Source organism: Anthonomus grandis, chromosome 20, assembly GCF_022605725.1.
Source record: "Anthonomus grandis grandis chromosome 20, icAntGran1.3, whole genome shotgun sequence".
Classification (NCBI taxonomy): Eukaryota; Metazoa; Arthropoda; class Insecta; order Coleoptera; family Curculionidae; genus Anthonomus; species Anthonomus grandis.
Window position 1 is genome coordinate 5,969,848 of NC_065565.1, and position 21,516 is coordinate 5,991,363.

Here is a 21,516-nt window from a genome sequence, read left to right on the forward strand (position 1 = left end):
CGGTCCGTTTGACGTACGTACACCGTTAAAGCGCGTTCGGGCCTTTTTACGATTACGTTCACCGGTTGATAATCTTTACAGATGACACCAACATTATTCTAAGGAATCATGAAGGTCTGGAGTCATTAATGGAAATCGTAGCGTGGGATTTAATAATGATAAGCTTTATTTCCAACAGGTTACATATACCCAGTTACAGGAGAATCAATTAAATATATAAATGTTCAAGTACGAATGCGTGAACTGTATTTTTTTTTTTATGGTAAACACAATCACTCTTGGAGTGGTGCTTGCGCGAAGATATTTGTGGGCATTTATCTTGAATCGCTGTAGGTTGCATGCGTCGGGAAATATGTGAGGTGGAAGCCCGTTCCACAAAGAAGATGTTCTCCAGATGAATGAGTCCCGATACAGCGACATCCTTGGGGTAGGCAGGTGGACTCGATGTTGATGAGCCGCAACTGCTAGACGCGTCCTTCTTGCCGGAACAGCCCTGGGTGGAATGAGGCCTGCCAGCTCAGAGGAGCACTTACCATGATAATAACGGTAGAATAAACGGAGATCAGTCACCTTTCTCCTGTGCTCCAGACTATCCAGCCTCTTTGTCAGTTCTGGTTTGTCGATAAGGCGAATAGCTCTCTTCTGTATAGAATCTAGCAGCTTTAAACTATGCTTGGGTGCAGAGCTCCGAATATGCGAGCAATACTCGAGGGAAGGGCGTATTTGAGCCTTATAAGGAGTCAGCAGCTGTTCTGGTGTATACAGTTTTTTCGTTTTGAAAAGCACTCCGAGTTTTTTGGAAGCTGCCCTGGCGATTTCGGCAACGTGGTCATGCCAGGACATACTGTTGGTGACTTCGACTCCTAGAAGATGTAAAGATGATTTCATTGGCAATGTTTTCCCTGCCATAACCAGCTCCGGGCCACCAAGGTTAGTCTTCATCGTAAATACTGCAGCCTGCGTTTTTTTAACGTTAAAATTGACCAAATTGTTATCGCCCCACTCGTAAGCTTGAGCCGTGACGGCCGCTAAAAGGGGCAACTTATTTAATTGTGCAGCTACGCTCTTCCCGAAAATATCGAATTCATTTTCAGATGATTCCGTAGATTGTAGATCTCGAATAGACGTCGTTAAAGAATTTAAGTCTTTGATGCAACCAGCAACTTCTTTAATCTTGGACTTCGCTGCCTTATGGCGTTTTGGAGTAGGTTCATTAATAGCTCCACTAACATTCGCTTTTATTACCTCTGCTGCTAATGGTACTTCTTCGTGTGTTGCCTCTTCAACTTTGTTGGTTAAAGCTACTTGTTGCTGCCTAAGATTCTGAGAAATTGCGGTTGTCGTTGGTTTGGCGGACTTAAATGTGGAAATAAGTGTGCTATCGTCCGCAAAGCTGTAGATTGTATTGACAGTGGTTCCTAGCAAATCGTTGATATATACCAAGAAAAAGGTGGGGGATAGAATGCATCTTTGACTCCAGCGTTAATGTTAAATTTGTCGGAGAGGTGTCCATCGACGGCTACTTGGATTGTTCGTTGTTCAAGAAAACTTTTGATCCAATTCAATAATGAGTTTTGTATGCCGATTGAGGAGATCTTGGTTAGTAGTCCCTCATGCCACACTCTGTCAAATGCCTTGGAAATGTCAAGAGCGACTGAGCGGGACTCGCCGTGCTTCTCCATGGCTTCGGTCTACAAGTGTGTGACGTAAGCCAGAAGATCGCCGATGGATCTAAGCTTTCGGAAGCCGTATTGATGATCGCTGATTAGTCCAGATGATTCTAGATATCTTAACAGTTGTTGGTTGACTGCTCTCTCCATAATCTTCGATATTACTGGAACTAGTGCAATCGGGCGGTAATTGGAGGGTATCGTCTTCTTACCCTTTTTCCAGCAGTTTTCCAGCTTGTTGGAAATGAGCCCTGCTTATACGATGCCGTGAACAGTCTACATAAGGGAAGAGTCAATTCGTCTGCACAACGTTTTAGGATTAGGACTGGAATTCCATCGGGTCTAGTAGCTGTGTTGGTGTCTACGCTTTTAAGAATTTTATTTATAATTCGTTGGTAAAACGAAATTTCTCCCATCGATGAATTCACCCTTGGCAAATATGGCGGTGTTTTGCCTTGCGAGTGCAGAGTAGAATTGGACGCGAAGAGTTTACCCAGTAAGTTGGCTTTTTCCCTTCCTGTTACCGCGATAGAACCATCATCTGCTGTTAGGGGTGGCAAGGCCGACTTAGCAAATCCTTGACTAACGGCTTTCGATACCGACCAGAAAGATCTTGTTCCATTTGAGCAGTTTAGCAGTTTGTTTTTCATCCTGTTGTTGTGACTCTCTTTGCATTCATCAATAATTCGCTATTTCTGGAGGCTAAAAAGTTCCGATTTTCGATGGAAGGATGTTGACGCCATTTGCGATATGCTGCGTTTTTAGTGTTTACTGCCTTTTTGCAATTCAAGTTGAACCATTGCTTGTTGTTTGATCCGCATTTAGTAGAAAAAGGGATATAAGCTTTCATTCCTGCCAAGATCGTCCCTTGTTTGGTTTGATTGGTTCTAAAGCAGACTTTTTTCCAAGGTAATGAGCGATAAAATTCCCGAAGATGATTCCACTCTGCTGATTTATAGTGCCATACCTTCCGCGGCATCGGAGGATCTTGCGTTTTAACATCCAACTGGCAAGAGACTGTTATCAATTTGTGGTCCGATGTTCCTAGGGGGGCCTGTACTGATACAGTGTACGAGTCGGGGTCTGAAGCCAAGACCAGATCTAGGAGACTCGCGAACTCACCGTCTCGATGGTAGGTTCCTCCACAAGCTGCGTAAGCCCGTATATGGTGGCAAATAGCTCAGCTTCTCGTCCTTCATCGTCGTTCTTGTTGCAGAAGCGCAGCCAGTTGATATTGTGAACGTTAAAATCACCCATAACGATGATTTCTGCGCTTGAGCAGTCAATTTGCAGATAGTTAATGCAATCAACCAGGTTCAAAAAGAGCCGTCTATATTGGGTGTCGCTTGGTGGTCTGTAGATACAGCAGATAAATTTCGTGGCACCACTGGCTATTATTTTGAACCACATGACGTCGAAGTCCGCAGGTTCAAGCGTTTCCTCCCGCTGGCAACTCAAATCGTTCTTGACAAATACTGCCAAAGTTTAGCCGAAATCGGGTGTGTAGGTCGTATCCAGGATAAATGAGGTGAACATTTGTTGTTGAAGGTTTCACCTTTGTTTCTGCCAGTGCCAGAATGTGAGGCTTATTTGATTGCAGGTGTTGGTGTACTGCATTAATATTGGTGTTTAGGCCTCTGATGTTGCAGAAATTGATTTTTAGGCTTTTTGATCCGCCTGATGGACCCCTCCGACCAGCCTCCGCCTGGAGATCCGAATGGGAAAGTTTACCTCCGGAAAGTTTTGGTCGTGAGGGCGCTATACATTTACTTTTCTTCTCCATTTCCCCTTTGGAAACCGGACACATTGACATGGCGGCGAAACGTGAGTTCCATGGAACCACTTCACGCTGCCTAAGTCCTATGTGGTGGTATTGAATCGGGCGATGCAAGTGGACAACATCTACCACCAAAAGTATTAGATTCATGCAACTAAACTATAAAAGAATTGCTATATGATAAAAAAAGTAGTGAGTTTGAGAAAATAAATAATAAAAAATCAACACTAAATTAGGATAAGAATCAAGAATTAATTTAAATCAAAAGAGCAGAAAAAAATGAGTAAATAAATGTATTCAAACTAAAAACTAAATAACCTAGCCTCCCCCACCGACCATACGCAGGTGACTCAAAATAAGTGCCAAATTGTCATGGTGAATGTCACAGGAATCAGCAATAGTGTTAAAGTTTTGACACATAAAGTGAATAGGACTCTGGTACAGAATGTTGGACCTGGCTGTGTCCAAGTTAAAAGCTGGACACTGTCTAGATCCTGGGCGTGGTATATGAAAGCAAATCCTTTGCAAAAGTGATGGGCAGTCAATTTTATGGTTAAGTAAATTAAACAAGAATTTTACCGAATGCATTTCTCTCGTATTCGCAAGTAACCGTTCAGTATATCTAGAGAGCAGCAGGTTATGGTCAAAACCCCTTGGAGGATAGACTCCATCATCCTTAAATGCCAAACATTTAAGGAATCGCCGTTGGACTGATTCTAATAGGTGAATGTGCTGGTTGTAAATGGGAGATCAAATGAGGGAGCTGTAGTCCAGCCTGGATCTAACAAATGCATAGTAGAGAGTTTTGGCAGTGGCAGTGTTCGAAAAAAGTTTGCAATTTCTAATAATAAAGCCCAGCATGCGAGTAGCTCTAGAAACAGTATCTTCGATGTGAGGGATAAAAGAAAATTTTTGGTCAAAGGTGACTCCAAGATCCTTAAAACAGGTAGACCTTGCCAGAGACTCTCCATTGACTGAGTAATTAAAGACAACTGGACTTTTGATTCGAAAGTAGCTGGCCACATTACACTTGGAAACATTAAGGTTAAGCCGGTTCAAAGTGCACCAATGGTGTACAGTATTGATGTTCTCTTGCAGTTGACCACAATCTGCTATAGAGTCAATCCTATGGAAAAGCTTTAGGTCATCAGCATATGCTAACCAAGAGCAATTGAGGGTGGAGATTAAGTCATTAGCGAAAACGTTAAAGAGAAGGGGGCCCAAGTTAGAGCCGTGAGGAACTCCAGAGGTGGGTGAAAAACAAGCAGATCTAAAGCCTTCGACCACTACAAACTGAGAGCGGTCAACTAAATAGGAGTTAACGAGCTTTATCAAGCGATCGGAGAATCCAAACTGACGTTCAAGCTTATTTAATAGGATGAAGTAGTCAATCTGGTCAAAAGCCTTTTGAAAGTCTGTGTAGATAACATCGATTTGACCTCTATCATTAAGTGCTTCGCACACAAACTGAGAGAAAAGTGCTAGGTTTGTAGTACATGAGCGGCCAGAAACAAAGCCATGTTGATCGTTGGCCAGCATGGACTTAACCTTGGGAAAAATTAATTTATAAAGAGCCAACTCGAATAACTTTGAGAAATGGCTCAGAATGGATATAGGGCGGTTATTCTCTATTGTTCCAGCAACGCCCTTTTTAAAGATAGGGCAAACTTTGGCTTGCTTCCAGTTATTGGGAAAAATACCTGTGTTAAGGATCAGATTAAAAATGTGGAGCAGAGGCTCTGTAAGTGCAACAGAGCAGTCCTTAGCTAAAAAACTAGGAATTAGATCTGGGCCAGAGGTCATTTTGTTTTTGAAATACTTGCTCGCCATTATAATGTCGGTAGCCGTGAGCGCGACGACATCTATGCAAGTTAAGGGAAAGGGTTTCAATGCAAAATTATAAACCAATGTATAAATAAAAATAATAATACCCTCAGAGCTACTATAGACTTTATAAACAAGATATCCCCTAATTACGAGCCAGTTTTACCGCTAACCAAAACGATTTATTTTACTCTCGACACGTGTTTCGCTAACTATGTTAGCATCTTCAGGAGAAGATTAAAATTGGAGTTTTAATGGACCCCAATTAAAATTCCCATACTTCAAGGTCCAAGTTGTAGTTCTTATATTTACCGAGATATGGAATTTTTTTGTGGAACCTTTTTATGGTCTTTGAAACAGACCCGAATTAAAATTTCGAAAATTGCGAAATTCGATTATTTAGCCCCTATGAACTCGATCCTTAAAATTCCAACGGCGTTCTCATGCTCTCACCCTTCTAAATTTAAGTAAATTATTCACAAAGCTGTAGTGCTTATATTTTTTGAGATTAGGAATTTTTTTGTGGAACCTTTTTTTGGTCTTTGAAACAAACCCAATGAAAATTTCCAAATATTGAAGTTCGATTTCTCAGTCCCTATGGACTCGATCTTAAAATTATAACGGTTTTCTCATGCTCTCGCCCTTCTGAATTTAACGAAATTATTCGCAAAGCTGTAGCGCTTAAATTTCTTGAGATTAGGAATTTTTTGTAGAACCATTTTTTTGGTCTTTGAAGCAGACCCAATGAAAATGTCCAAATATCGAAGTCCGATTTCTCAGTCCCTATGGACTCAATCTTAAAAATTCCAACGGTGTTCTCATGCTCTCACCCTTCTAAATGTAACGAAATTATCCGCAAAGTTGTAGCGCTTATATTTCTTGAGATTAGGAATTTTTTTGTGGAACCATTTTTTTAGTTTTTGAAATAGACTCAATTTCTGAATGCCTAAAACTACTTTAAAATAAGATGTTAGGCTGTATTTTCTTGTAAATTGCCTAGAAGTGTGCCACTATTTACAGAGGTCGGCATAAGTCAGTTAACCAATTTGCATACCAAACAAAAAGAAAAAAAAACGATACAGAAAAATAGTTTATTGCTTTGATTATTTCTATACAAAAGTAATTATGATTTAAAAATTACATTTTGTATTCAAATTGCAGACCGCCTTCCGCAATACAGATATGACACCGCTTATTTACGCTTTTGCAGGTTTTATCAAAGAATCCTGGGTTGTTGCGAAGTGCATCAAATTCCTCTTGAATTCTCATTTTCAAGTGTTCAATGTCACGTAATGGGGTGGCGAACACTTTGTTTTTGAGTACTCCCCGCAGAGAAAAATCACATGGCGTTAGGTCGGGTGACCGTGCTGGCCACTCAATTCTTCCTGTTCTTCCTATCCACATACCAATCTCGGCATTCAGGTATTCGCGAACTTCAAGTCCGAAGTGCGGCGGAGCGCCGTCTTGTTGAAAATAGCGAAAAAAAATTAAGTCTAAAATTAAGTGCAACGGTGTCCAAATAAAACGTTTAGGGGATATTTATTTATTTACTTATAATGTCGATAACTTTGTGAGTTATTTCACTCACGGTAAATGCGCGTGTAAGAGGCGAAGTTTTTTTAGTGTCTGTGTGTGTGCATAAAGTGAACTCAGATTTGGCTAATTTTCCATCCGTCAATGTGGTAAGTAAATTAATTTATTTACAGGTTTGCTAAAAGCCTATTTTTCCTGAAAATCGCCTCTAAAACTATAGACAAAGGTTTAAAATATATGTAACTTTACCGGGAAAAAATTAATTTTAAGGTTGATGTGTTTTAATCGTTACTGGAATTATACATTTAACACAATCCAACCCAATTTCTTTTGAAACCACACTTTTAAATTGCGTCCCGGATATATAGGTCTTAGGAGAGGCAAAATCTCCACTCTTGGCTCGGTTTTTCGCACATATGCGATAGTTCGATATTTTAAAGTTTGATTTCTCAGCCCCTAGAGGCTCGATCATTAAAATTTTAACAGTGTTTTTATGCCCTGACCCTTCTGAATTTAACGAGATTATCTCCAAAGGTGTAGCGCTTATTTTTACCGAGATATGGAATTTTTCGCAGAGCCCTTCTTTTGTCCTTAAAATAGACCCAATAAAAAAGCTCAAATTTCGAAGTCCGATTTCTCAGCCCCTATAGACTCGATCGTCAAAATTTTAACTGCGTTTTTATGCTCTTACCCTTCGGAATTCAACGAAATTATTCCGAAGGCTGTAGCTCTTATATTTACCGAGATATCGAGTTTTTTGCAAAAGCCTTTTTTTGGCCTCGAAACAGACCCAATCAAAATTCCCAAATTTCCAAGTCCGATTTCTCAGCACCTATAGGCTCGATCGTCAAAATTTCAACGATGTTTTTATGCCTTCACCCTTCTGAATTTAACGAAATTATTTCCAAAGGTGTAGCGCTTATATTTACCGAGATATGAAATTTTTTGCAGAACCCTTCTTTTGGCTTTGAAAAAACCCCAATCAAAATTCCCAAATGTCGAATTTCTCAGCAGTCTGATTTCTCAGCACTTTTAGGCTCGATCTTCAAAATTTTAACGGTGTTTTTATGCCCTCACCTTTATTAATTTAACGAAATTATTTCCAAAGCTGTGGCCCTTATATTTACCGAGATATAGAGTTTTTCGCAAAACCCTTTTTTTGTTGGCCTCGAAACAACCCCATTGAAAATTTCTAAATTTCGAAGTCCGATTTCTCAGCACCTATAAGCTCGCTCCTCAAAATTCTGACAGTGTTTTTATGCTCTCACCCTTCTGAATTCAACGAAATTATCTCCAAAGATGTAGCGCTTATATTTACCAAGATATGAAAGTTTTCGCAAAACCCTTTTTTTGGCCTTGAAATAGACCCAATCAAAAATTCTCAAACTTCGAAGTCCGATTTCTCAGCCCCTATGGGCTCGATCTGAAAAATTCTAACGGTGTTTTCTTGGTCTTACTTTTCTGAATTCAACGAAGTTATTCCCAAAGCTGTAGCTCTTATATTTACCGAGATATGGAATTTTTCGCAAAACCCTTTTTTTGGTCTTAAAGCTTGCGGTAGCCAATGAGAGCTGGAGGCGTAGGGCAATTCCGGGTTAAAGAAGTGTACGATCAGGGCATAAAAAGCAATTTGAATAAAAACCGTTTTCCTTAAAGAATTTAGGGTTTACAACTGAAAGAGTGAGAGAAAAAGAGAGACACGATATCCTTAGTTGCTTGGGTCACATGAACTCCTTTCCTTGAAAGACCTTGAGAAGACCCCAATTCAAATATTTCCCGCCTTCACATGACATTTCGAGGTTATGTCGGTTTTTTGTATATTTTCTACTTGAATTTTATTAATTTGCGGTTTATTCGTTACCAATTTAAGCAAAATGCACGCCTTCTTAAAATCCGGTAAATTAGGAGAACCTTCAGATGACAAAAACAAATCCAGCACGTCAGACTCCTCCAAAAAGAAACAGCAAAAAGTGCAATGGGTCGAGAAATATCGCCCCAAAACCGTAGAAGACGTCGTAGAGCAAAAAGAGGCCGTTGCGGTACTGCAACAGTGCATCTTGGGGGCCGATTTGCCCAATATGCTCTTCTACGGTCCTCCGGGTACTGGCAAAACCAGTACCATATTGGCAGCGGCCCATCAGTTATTCGGCGACTTACATAAAGAGAGAATACTGGAGTTAAATGCTTCCGATGAAAGAGGTGAGTTCTATGGTCAAGTGCCACTTTGCCAATGTAATGTGGCACAATATTTTGACCAGAAAAGCCTTGAAAAGCAATAACAAATACTCCGTTGCACATTAAACACAACTTGTCATGGAGATTTTCACACCTACCTCACTCACTGTTTTATTACTTGTTGTTTTTGTGTCGGTTAATATAATTAGTGAAATGTTATTGTGTTTGGCTTATGTAAGTACTGAATTTTTATATATTATACCTAGAAATTATACCTAATTGTTGATCTGTCTATGTTTATCGAGTAAAAGGGTTCCACTGCTAGAATGCACTCATAAAGAGCAGGCATTTCAATATATTTTCATCTTGGGGTGAAAAACAGGCATGGGGTCCTCGGGGGTCAATTTCCAAAGAAGTTATAAGCCATTTTTGGGTCAGGGTGTCAATCTTGCAGCTGCGATTCCTCCTTTTGTATTGGATTTACAGAGTTAATGGATAAGGCTAACTTTGTAAAGAAATTCATTATTAATCAAATAAAGTTTATTTCATGATTGTAGCTTCAGTAGATCAATAGTTATTAACCAAAAACCTGGAGGTTGACACTTGAAGGACCCACTGACTCTTGACTCTCTATATCTCTTAAGCTATTAAAGATTTTGGAAAAATTTAAAAAGATTCTTATAAGCGATGAGTAAGTGCTCAAGTTTGTTTATGATGATCATGACCGTAGCTCAATCACCAAAGGAGATATTCACTTTTTCCTATGCTCAAACAATTTCCTTGCCTCAAAACCATCTCTAAGGCCCCAACTACATCAAAAACTTCCCACTTTCCAGGGATCCAAGTGATCAGGGACAAAATCAAAACCTTCTCCCAATTAACGGTGAATAACAGTCGAGCCGATGGCAAAACTTGCCCCCCGTTAAAAATCGTGATCCTGGATGAGGCCGACGCTATGACCAGTGCGGCTCAGGCGGCCCTCAGGAGAACCATGGAAAAAGAAACGAAAACCACCAGATTCTGTTTGCTCTGCAACTATGTCTCGAGGTTAATCGAACCGATCACTTCGAGGTGTTCCAAGTTCAGGTTTAAACCTCTTAATGAGTCTTTTGTTATGGAGAGGTTGCGACAGATTGCTAAGTCTGAGGAGGTGTTAATCACCGATGAAGTGTTGAACGCTTTAGTGAAACAGTCTGGAGGAGATCTTAGACGGGCCATTACTGCACTGCAAAGTTGTGCAAACCTTAAGGGAAAAGGTATGTACGTATTGTTTAAGTACCATGATACACTGATTATAAATAGTGCCAATTATAGTCCAGGCAGTTGAATTAATTTCTCTGTTGTTTCCAATGCAACCCAATGAAAAAAATAAATTTTTCCAGGCATTTGAGGCTGTTGTAAACTGCCTGGAAGGGATTCATTGATGCCTGTATTAGTCCAGGAAATTGAGTCCATTGAAAACGTGAAAATGTCTTCAAATGCCTGGAATAAATTCATTATTTCCTTTCAGGCAGTTGGATTAATTTCCCTGTTTTTCCAATGCAACCCAATGATTTAAATTAGTTTTTCCAGGCATTTGAGGGTGTTGTTAACTGCCTGGAAGGGATTCATTGATGCCTGTTTTAGTCCAGGCAGATTCAAATGCCTGGAATAAATTCATTATTTTATTCCAGGCAGTTGTATGAATTTCCCTGGTTTTTCCAATATGACCCAATTAAATAAATAAATACTTCCAGGCATTTAAGACCTGAATCTGAACAGGAATTTTAAAAACTAACTTTAGGTAATAAATAAAAAACATGAGGTAATACTTAAATAATTGTTTGCAATATTTATTAATTGAGATACTCAATTCAAAGATATGCGTTTTAATTTATTCAAGAATTTTCTATACAGGTTTATAAATTGATTATGTATATTGGAAAACTTGAACCAAAGGAGTATCCATGGGAAAATGTTTGCAATTTTGGTTTTTATTTTTTTTCTGGAAAACTACTGGATGGAGAAAAAAATTGTTAAGACAAAAGTTGTTTGGAATTTCAATGTGCATAAAACGCAATAGAAAAATAATTTTTAAGCTCAACAGTTTTCCAGAAAATTGTGAAAAACCTCTTAATAGTTTTTCCTCATTTTCTCGAAAACCATTGGGAAAATGGAAAATTTTCTTTGAGCATTTGATCCCCTATCAAAAATAGAACGAATCATAAAGAATAACTTTTAGCCGTAAATCATAAAATAATGAAATTATAGAGGATTTTTAGAAAATTAGGAAAATTTTTAGTTGAAAATTTGAAAAAAAAAATTTTTTGAAAAAAATATTTTTTTTTAATAAATGGATACATCGGTCAAAAAACTGAAAAAAAGTCTTATAAAATTTTTTTGAAAAATGTACCAAAAAAAAGTTATATCCAGTTTATCTTCCTCAAAATAATCCAAAGGGGTACCTCTGGGAAAATGTTCCTAATTTTGGTTTTTATTTTTTTTCTAGAAAACTACTGGATGGAGAAAAAAATTGTTAAGACAAAAGTTGTTTAGAATTTCAATGTGCATCAAACTCAATAGAAAAATAATTTTTAAGCTCAACAGTTTTCCAGAAAATTGTGGAAAACCTCTTAATAGTTTTTCCTCATTTCCTCGAAAACCATTGGGAAAATGGAAAATTTTCTTTGAGCATTTGATCCCCTATTAAAAATAGAACAAATCATAAAGAATAACTTTTAGCCGTAAATCATAAAATAATGAAATTATAGAGGATTTTTAGAAAATTAGGAAAATTTTTAGTTGAAAATTTGAAAAAAAAAAATTTTTTGAAAAAAATATTTTTTTTTAATAAATGGATACATCGGTCAAAAAACTGAAAAAAAGTCTTATAAAATTTTTTTGAAAAATGTACCAAAAAAAAGTTATATCCAGTTTATCTTCCTCAAAAAATCCAAAGGGGTGTACCCCTGGGAAAATGTTCCTAACTTTGGTTTTTATTTTTTTTCTGGAAAACTACTGGATGGAGAAAAAAATTGTTAAGACAAAAGTTGTTTAGAATTTCAATGTGCATCAAACGCAATAGAAAAATAATTTTTAAGTTGGACAGTTTTCCAGAAAATTGTAAAAAACCTGTTAATAGTTTTTCCTCATTTTCTCGAAAACCATTGGGAAAATGGAAAATTTTCTTTGAGCATTAGATCCCCTATCAAAAATAGAACAAATCATAAAGAATAACTTTTAGCCGTAAATCGTAAAATAATGAAATTATAGAGGATTTTTAGAAAATTAGGAAAATTTTTAGTTGAAAATTTGAAAAAAAAAATTTTTTTGAAAAAAATATTTTTTTTTTAATAAATGGATACATCGGTCAAAAAACTGAAAAAAGGTCTTATAAATTTTTTTTGAAAAATGTACCAAAAAAAAGTTATATCCAGTTTATCTTCCTCAAAAAATCCAAAGGGGTGTACCCCTGGGAAAATGTTCCTAACTTTGGTTTTTATTTTTTTTCTGGAAAACTACTGGATGGAGAAAAAAATTGTTAAGACAAAAGTTGTTTGGAATTTCAATGTGCATAAAACGCAATAGAAAAATAATTTTTAAGTTCGACAGTTTTCCAGAAAATTGGAAAAAACGTCTTAATAGTTTTTCCTCATTTTCTCCAAGACCATTGAGAAAATGGAAAATTTTCTTTGAGCATTTGATCCCTGATCAAAAATAGAACAAACCATAAAGAATAACTTTTAACCGTAAATCGTAAAATAATGAAACTATGGAGGATTTTTGGAAAATTGGAAAATTTTTTAGTTAAAAATTTAAAAAAAAATTTTATTTTTTTTTTTAATTAATGGATACATCGGTCAAAAAACTTAAAAAAAGTCTTATAAATTTTTTTTGAAAAATGTACCAAAAACAAGTTATACCCAATTTATCTTCCTCAAAAAAATCCAAAGGGGTACCCCTGGGAAAATGTTCCTAATTTTGTGTTTTATTTTTTTTCTGGAAAACTACTGGCTGGAGAAAAAAATTGTTAAGACAAAAGTTGTTTGGAATTTCAATGTGCATAAAACGCAATAGAAAAATAATTTTTACGCTCAACAGTTTTCCAGAAAATTGTAAAAAACCTCTTAATAGTTTTTCCTCATTTTCTCCAAGACCATTGAGAAAATGGAAAATTTTCTTTAAGCATTTGATCCCTGATCAAAAATAGAACAAATCATAAAGAATAACTTTTAACCGTAAATCGTAAAATAATGAAACTATGGAGGATTTTTGGAAAATTGGAAAATTTTTTAGTTAAAAATAAAAAAAAAAAATTTTTTTGAAAAAAAATTATTTTTTTTTAATTAATGGATACATCGGTCAAAAAACTTAAAAAAAGTCTTATAACTTTTTTTTGAAAAATGTACCAAAAACAAGTTATACCCAATTTATCTTCCTCAAAAAAATCCAAAGGGGTACCCCTGGGAAAATGTTCCTAACTTTGCTTTTTATTTTTTTTCTAGAAAACTACTGGATGGAGAAAAAAATTGTTAAGACAAAAGTTGTTTAGAATTTCAATGTGCATCAAACTCAATAGAAAAATAATTTTTAAGCTCAACAGTTTTCCAGAAAATTGTGGAAAACCTCTTAATAGTTTTTCCTCATTTCCTCGAAAACCATTGGGAAAATGGAAAATTTTCTTTGAGCATTTGATCCCCTATTAAAAATAGAACAAATCATAAAGAATAACTTTTAGCCGTAAATCATAAAATAATGAAATTATAGAGGATTTTTAGAAAATTAGGAAAATTTTTAGTTGAAAATTTGAAAAAAAAATTTTTTTGAAAAAAATATATTTTTTTTAATTATTGGTTACATCGGGCAAAAAGCTTGAAAAAAGTCTTATAACTTTTTTTGAAAAATGTACCAAAAACAAGTTATACCCAATTTATCTTCCTCAAAAAAATCCAAAGGGGTACCCCTGGGAAAATGTTCCTAATTTTGGTTTTTATTTTTTTTTCTGGAAAACTACTGAATGGAAAAAAAAATTATTAAGACAAAAGTTGTTTGGAATTTCAATGTGCATAAAACGCAATAGAAAAATAATTTTTACGCTCAACAGTTTTCCAGAAAATTGTGAAAAACCTCTTAATAGTTTTTCCTCATTTTCTCGAAAACCATTGGGAAAAACCTCTTAATCGTTTTTTCCACATTTTCTCGAAAACCATTGGGAAAATGGAAAATGGAAAACAGATTAGGTCATCTTGAAAAAAAGGAAAAATTGCTTCAAATGCCAAAAAAAATTGAGACTTTACTTAACTGCCTGGAAGACAATAATAAATTTTTTTTCCAGGCATTTGAAGGAATTTTTCCTTTTTTTTAAGATGACCTAACCTGTCTGAGAAAATGTAGAAAATTAACAATTATATAAACGAGAATAACTCAATGAAGAAGTGAAGGGTTTCGTAAAGCGAGTGCTCATCAAAAAAATCAATAATCTTTTCACAGAAGGTAACGTCATTAATGAAAACGAAGAACTCGATTGTCGAATCAATTTTTCCAAGCCTACTGGATTGTTTTTACATAGTCATGGCACGCTAGATTAAAATTATGGCCAGGTGTGCACCGTTCAGTTCTCCATGCGACCCTCCAATGGTTCCAAAGTCTTAGACAATCAAAAATCTGCTAATTTGATTTAATATCGAGAGAAATAGGATATCCGATAAATTTTCCGGATCGTTTTTACATAGTCAAGGCACGCTAGATTAAAATTCAAATATTTTAAGACAAATTAGGAGACCGTTCAGTTCTCCGTCTGATCTTCGAATAATTCCAAAAAAAAAAAACAGGGAAATTAATTCAACTGCCTGGAAGAAAATAATGGATTTATTCCAGGCATTTAAAGAAATTTTCACGTTTTCAATGGACTCAACTGCCTGGAGTAACACAGGCATCAATGGATCCCTTCCAGGCAGTTGACAACAGTCTCAAATGCCTGGAAAATTAATTTTTTTCATTGGGTTGCCTTGGAAAAAACAGGGAAATTAGTTCAACTGCCTGGAAGAAAATTATGAATTTATTCTAGGCATTTGAAGGAATTTTCATGTTTTCAATAGACTCAACTGCCTGGACTAACACAGGCATCAATGAATTCCTTCCAGGCAGTTGACAACAGCCTCAAATGCCTGGAAAATTTAATTTTTTTCATTGGGTTACATAGGAAAAAACAGGGAAATTCATACAACTGCCTGGAATAAAATGATGAATTTATTCCAGGCATTTGAAGGAATTTTTACGTTTTCAATAGACTCAACTGCCTGTACTGAAACAGGCATTAATGAATCCCTTCCAGGCAGTTGACAACAGCCTCAAATGCCTGGAAAAATTAATTTTTTTCATTGGGTTGCATTGGAAAAAACAGGGAAATTCATACAACTGCCTGGAAGTAAATAATGAATTTATTCCAGGCATTTGAAGGAATTTTCACGTTTTCAATAGACTCAACTGCCTGGACTTAACAATCAAAAATTAATTACTTAAAAAATAAAACAACCCTCGCAGACCATATGTCGATACAACAGTACAACTCAATTTTCAAAAATCGTAGATAAATAATAAAATTATAAAAAAATAAAAACGTCAGAAATGATCAACGTTAAAGAAAAAACATAATAAAAAGCAGGACACAGATAATTCAAGCACATCCTATTTCAACCGTATTAAAACAATAATTAAACCAAATTCTTTTCATATTTTATTCATTAATTATTGCGTTATTTATTGTGCGACTCCACAACCAAGATTGGAGACGACAGTATCACAATTAAATTATTAATTTAAGAACTCTCAGAAGATCAATTTCTGAACCCTCGAGTCTCATTTACAGCCAACCATATCACCTTGGAGAACGTCTACGAAGTGCTAACGGTGGTACCGAACAAATGGATCGAGGAGTTCTTCGAATTATGCGCGAAACGAACCGACGTCAAAGATTTGATTAATTTTGTGCAAACGTTGGAGCAACAGGCCTACCCGAACCAAAAACTGTTCGAACAGATCAACGACGCCCTAATTGACGCCGTCGACGTGACGGATGCACAAAAAGCGGAAATCGGCGAGTACTTGGCCGAGTGCAGTTACCGCAGTACCTGCAGTAGGGCGGATTTTACTCACTTGTTGGATTTCGCCGCTAACGTGCAGGATATCCTGACGGTACCGGTGGAAGTGAGGAGGCTGAAGGTGCAGGAGGGTGCCGCGCTTTGTGCCGTACAGGGTGTCGCTTGATTTTTTTAAAAATATATTTCTGCTTTTTTTGATTTGTTTTGTTGTTTTATTTACTCCTTTCTTTTTTAGCACCAGTGGACTTTTTAAAACACTTACAGGCTTCGATTTCAGTATAATAAATTATAGGTAATAATATTTTGGGTCATAACTTGGAAAGTACTTAAGATATTTTCGTAATTTTTTTTACATTATTATAGTGGGATTCCTGAGGATGGATTTGAGGGTAAAAACGTCTTTGTGGGTTCAAAATTGAGGTAGCTAGAGATGTTTTGGTCGAGGTGGTTTTTTTTGCTGCTTTTATTGACAAATTCTAACTTTACTTGAGGATATTTTAAAAAGTAATGGGAATATTTTTAAAAAGTTTTTAATATAAGAAAGGGAAATTCTTGCCAAACAAATTGATATGAGAACGATTCTTGTACCTCAAAAACTTTTTGAGTTAGGGGCAATTGTGTCCATCAAGGTCCTAGAGCCACCTAATTTGCAGTTTTTAGAACCATATTGGTAATACACGATTTTTATTTATTAGCCGACATTTTTGGTCATAACTTGGAAACTACTTAAGATATTTTCATAATTTTTTTACATTATTATAGTGGGATTCCTGAGGATGGATTTAAGGGTAAAAACGTCTTTGTGGATTAAAAATTGAGGTAGCTAGGGATGTTTTGGTTGGGGTGGTTTTTTTTGGTAGTTTTATTAACAAATTCTAACTTTGCTTGAGAATATCTTAAGAAATAGTAGGAATAATTTTAAAAGGTTTTTAGTCCAATAAAGGGCATTTCTTACCAAACAATTTCATATAAAAATGACTCTTGTACCTCAAAAACTTTTTGAGTTAGGGGCAATTTTGTCCATCAAGGTCCCAGGGCCACCTAATTCGCAGTTTTTAAAACCAAGATTTTTATTTATTAGCCGACATTTTTGGTCATAACTTGGAAACTACTTAAGATATTCGCATAATTCTTTCACATCTTTATAGTGAGAATCCTGAGGATGGATTTGGGGGTAAAAACGTCTTTGTGGGTTAAAAATTGAGGTAGCTAGGGATGTTTTGGTTGGGGTAGCTTTTTTTGCTACTTTTATTGACAAATTATAACTTTCCGTGAAAATATTTCAAAAAGTAATGGGAATATTTTTAAAAAGTTTTTCATATAAGAAAGGGAATTTCTTTCCAAACAATTTGATATGAGAACGATTCTTGTAACTCAAAAACTTTTTGAGTTAGAGGCAATTTTGTCCCTCAAGGTTCCAGGGCCTCCTAATTCGCAGTTTTTAAAACCAAGATTTTTATTTATTATCAGACATTTTTGGTCATAACTTTGAAACTACTTAAGATATTTTCATAATTCTTTCACGTCTTTATTGTGAGATTCCTGAGGATGGATTTGAGGGTAAAAACGTCTTTGTAGGTTCAAAATTGAGGTAGTTAGGGTTGTTTTGGTTGGGGTGGTTTTTTTTGCCACTTTTATGAACAAATTCTAACTTTGCTTGAGAATATCTTAAGAAATAGTAGGAATAATTTTAAAAGGTTTTTAGTCCAATAAAGGGCATTTCTTACCAAACAATTTCATATAAAAATGACTCTTGTACCTCAAAAACTTTTTGAGTTAGAGGCAATTTTGTCCATCAAGGTCCCAGGACCACCTAATTCGCAGTTTTTAAAACCAAGATTTTTATTTATTAGCCGACATTTTTGGTCATAACTTGAAAACTACTTAAGATATTCGCATAATTATTTCACATCTTTATAGTGAGATTTCTGGGGATGGATTTGAGTGTAAAAACGTCTTTGTGGATTAAAAATTCAGGTAGCTAGGGATGTTTTGTTTGGGGTGGTTTTTTTTGGTAGTTTTATTAAGAAATTTTAACTTTGCTTAAGAATATTTCAAAAAGTAATGGGAATATTCTTAAAAAGTTTCTAATATAAGAAAGGGAATTTCTTTCCAAACAATTTGATATGAAAACGATTCTTGTACCTCAAAAACTTTTTGAGTTAGAGGCAATTTTGTCCCTCAAGGTCCCAGGGCCACCTAATTCGCAGTTTTTAAAACCAAGATTTTTATTTTTTATCGGACATTTTTGGTCATAACTTAGAAACCACTTAAGATATTTTCAAAATTTTTTCACGTCTTTATTGTGAGATTCCTGGGGATGGATTTGAGGGTAAAAACGTCTTTGTGGATTAAAAATTGAGGTAGCTAGGGATGTTTTGGTTGGGGTGGTTTTTTTTGGTAGTTTTATTAAGAAATTTTAACTTTGCTTAAGAATATTTCAAAAAGTAATGGGAATATTCTTAAAAAGTTTCTAATATAAGAAAGGGAATTTCTTTCCAAACAATTTGATATGAGAACGATTCTTGTACCTCAAAAACTTTTTGTGTTGGAGGCAATTTTGTCCATCAAGGTTCCAGGGCCACCTAATTCGCAGTTTTTAAAACCAAGATTTTTATTTATTGTCGGACATTTTTGGTCATAACTTTGAAACCACTTAAGATATCCTCGTAATTCTTTCACATCTTTATTGTGTGATTCCTGAGGATAGATTTGAGGGTATAAACGTCTTTGTGGATTAAAAATTGAGGTAGCTAGGGATGTTTTGGTCGGGGTGGTTTTTTTTCCTAATTTTATTAACAAATTCTAACTTTGCTTGAGAATATTTAAAAAAATAATGGGAGTATTTTTAAAAGGATTTTAGTCCAATAAAGGACATTTCTTTCCAAACAGTTCCGTATAAAAATGACTCTTGTACCTCAAAAACTTTTTGAGTTAGAGGCAATTTTGTCCCTCAAGGTCCCAGGGCCACCTAACTCGCAGTTTTTAAAACCAAGATTTTTATTTATTAACCGACATTTTTATTCATAACTTTGAAACTACTTAAGATATTTTCATAATTCTTTCACGTCTTTATTGTGAGATTCCTGGGGATGGATTTGAGGGTAAAAACGTCTTTGTGGATTCAAAATTGAGGTAGCTAAGGATGTTTTGTTTGGGGTGGTTTTTTTTGGTAGTTTTATTAACAAATTCTAACTTTGCTTAAGAATATTTCAAAAAGTAATGGGAATATTCTTAAAAAGTTTCTAATATAAGAAAGGGAATTTCTTTCCAAACAATTTGATATGAGAACGATTCTTGTACCTCAAAAACTTTTTGAGTTAGAGGCAATTTTGTCCATCAAGGTCCCAGGGCCACCTAATTCGCAGTTTTAAAAACCAAGATTTTTATTTTTTATCGGACATTTTTGGTCATAACTTGGAAACCACTTAAGATATTCGCATAATTCTTTCACATATTTATTGTGTGATTCCTGAGGATGGATTTGAGGGTAAAAAAGTCTTTGTAGGTTCAAAATTGAGGTAGCTAGAGATATTTTAGTTGGGGTGTTTTTTTTTGCTACTTTTATTAACAAATTTTAATTTTGCTTAAGAATATTTCAAAAAATAATGGGCATATTTTTAAAAGGATTTTAGTCCAATACAGGGCATTTCTTACCAAAAAATTTCATATAAAAATGACTCTCGCACCTCAAAAACTTTTTGAGTTAGAGGCAATTTTGTCCATCAAGGTTCCAGGACCACCTAACTCGCAGTTTTTAAAACCAAGATTTTCATTTATTAGCCGACATTTTTGCTCATAACTTGGAAACCAATTAAGATATTTTCATAATTCTTTCACACCTTTATTGTAAGATTCCTGAGGATGGATCTGAGGGTAAAAACGTCTTTGTGGATAAAAAATTGAGGTAGCTAGGGATGTTTTGGTTGGGGTGGTTTTTTTTACTACTTTTATTAACAAATTCTAATTTTACTTGAGGATATTTCGAAAAGTAATGGGAATATTTTTAAAAAGTTTCTAATAGAAGAAAGGGAATTTCTTTCCAAACAATTTGATATAAAAAGGATTCTTGTAACTCAAAAACTTTCCGAGTACCGTACTTTGTACCGTATAAGGTGTCGCTTGATTTTTTTTATTTTTAAATATATTTCCGCTTTTTTTAATTTGTTTTGTTGTTTTATTTACTCCTTTTTTTTAGCAGCATACGGATTTATTTATCAGAGGACTTTCTATGGTTTTTTTAGGCGTATATTGAGTAAACACTTACAGGCTTCGATTTCAGTATAATAAATTACAGTTAATAATATTTTGGGTTTTTGGTAACATTTTTGGTCATAACTTGAAGACCGTTCAAGATATTCTCATAATTCTTTCACATTTTTATTGCGAGATTCTTGAGGATGGATTTAAGTGTAAAAACGTCTTTGTGGGTTTAAAATTGAGGTAGCTAGGGAGGTTTTGGTTGAGATGATTTTTTTTGCTCTTTTTATGAACAAATTCTAATTTTGATTAAAAATATTTCAAAAAGTAATGGGAATATTTTTAAAAAGTTTTTAATATTAGAAAGGGAATTTCTTTCCGAACAATTTGATATGAAAACGTTTCTTGTAACTCAAAAACTTTTTGAGTTACAGGCAATTTTGTCCATCAAGGTCCTAGAGCCACCTAATTTGAAGTTTTTGGAACATAATTGGAATTACAAGATTTTTATTTATTAGCCGACATTTTTGGTCATAACTTGGAAACCACTTAAGATATTCGCATAATTCTTTTACATCTTTCTTGTGTGATTCCTGAGAATGGATTTGAGGGTAAAAACGTCTTTGTGGGTTAAAAATTTAGGTAGCTAGGGATGTTTTGGTTGGGGTGGTTTTTTTTGGTACTTTTATTAACAAATCCTAACTTTGCTTGCGGATATTTCAAAAAGTAATAGGAATATTCTTAAACACTTTTTAACATAGGAAAGGGAATTTCTTTTGAAACAATTTGATATGAGAACGATTCTTGTACCTCAAAAACTTTTTGAGTTAAAGGCAATTTTGTCCATCAAGGTCCCAGGGCCACCTAATTCGCAGTTTTTAAAACCAAGATTTTTATTTATTATCGGACATTTTTGGTCATAACTTGGAAACCACTCAAGATATTCTCGTAATTCTTTCACATCTTTATTGTGCGATTCCTGAGGATGGATTTGAGGGTAAAAACGTCTTTGTACATTCTTTAAATCATAAATCCTTGAACACACGAAGAAGCGCATTAAGAATAAGAATAGTGTACCAAACAGAGACAACAAAATTTTAAACAAATATTTAAGAAGGTTAACCTGATGACGGTACGCGAAAAACAGAAACGTTTGAAACTGAGCATCTACAGGAGGAAACATTTGAGTATTTTAAGTGGCGCTTTGTGTCTCTTTTTACCATAATAAACCGTAAAGGCACGCGATGTTTTATCTTTT

At 35.1% G+C, this 21,516-nt stretch overlaps 1 protein-coding gene across 1 annotated transcript; it reads left to right on the forward strand.

Annotated features, from left to right (window-relative positions):
- The first annotated feature begins 8,577 nt into the window (after positions 1-8,577).
- Positions 8,578-16,256, forward strand: LOC126747901 (replication factor C subunit 4). Its single transcript, XM_050456872.1, has 3 exons — positions 8,578-9,003; positions 9,816-10,235; positions 15,827-16,256. Exons 1-3 carry the CDS (start codon positions 8,679-8,681, stop codon positions 16,222-16,224), a joined length of 1,143 nt encoding a protein of 380 aa, XP_050312829.1. The 5' UTR covers positions 8,578-8,678; the 3' UTR covers positions 16,225-16,256.
- The last annotated feature ends 5,260 nt before the right edge of the window (positions 16,257-21,516 follow it).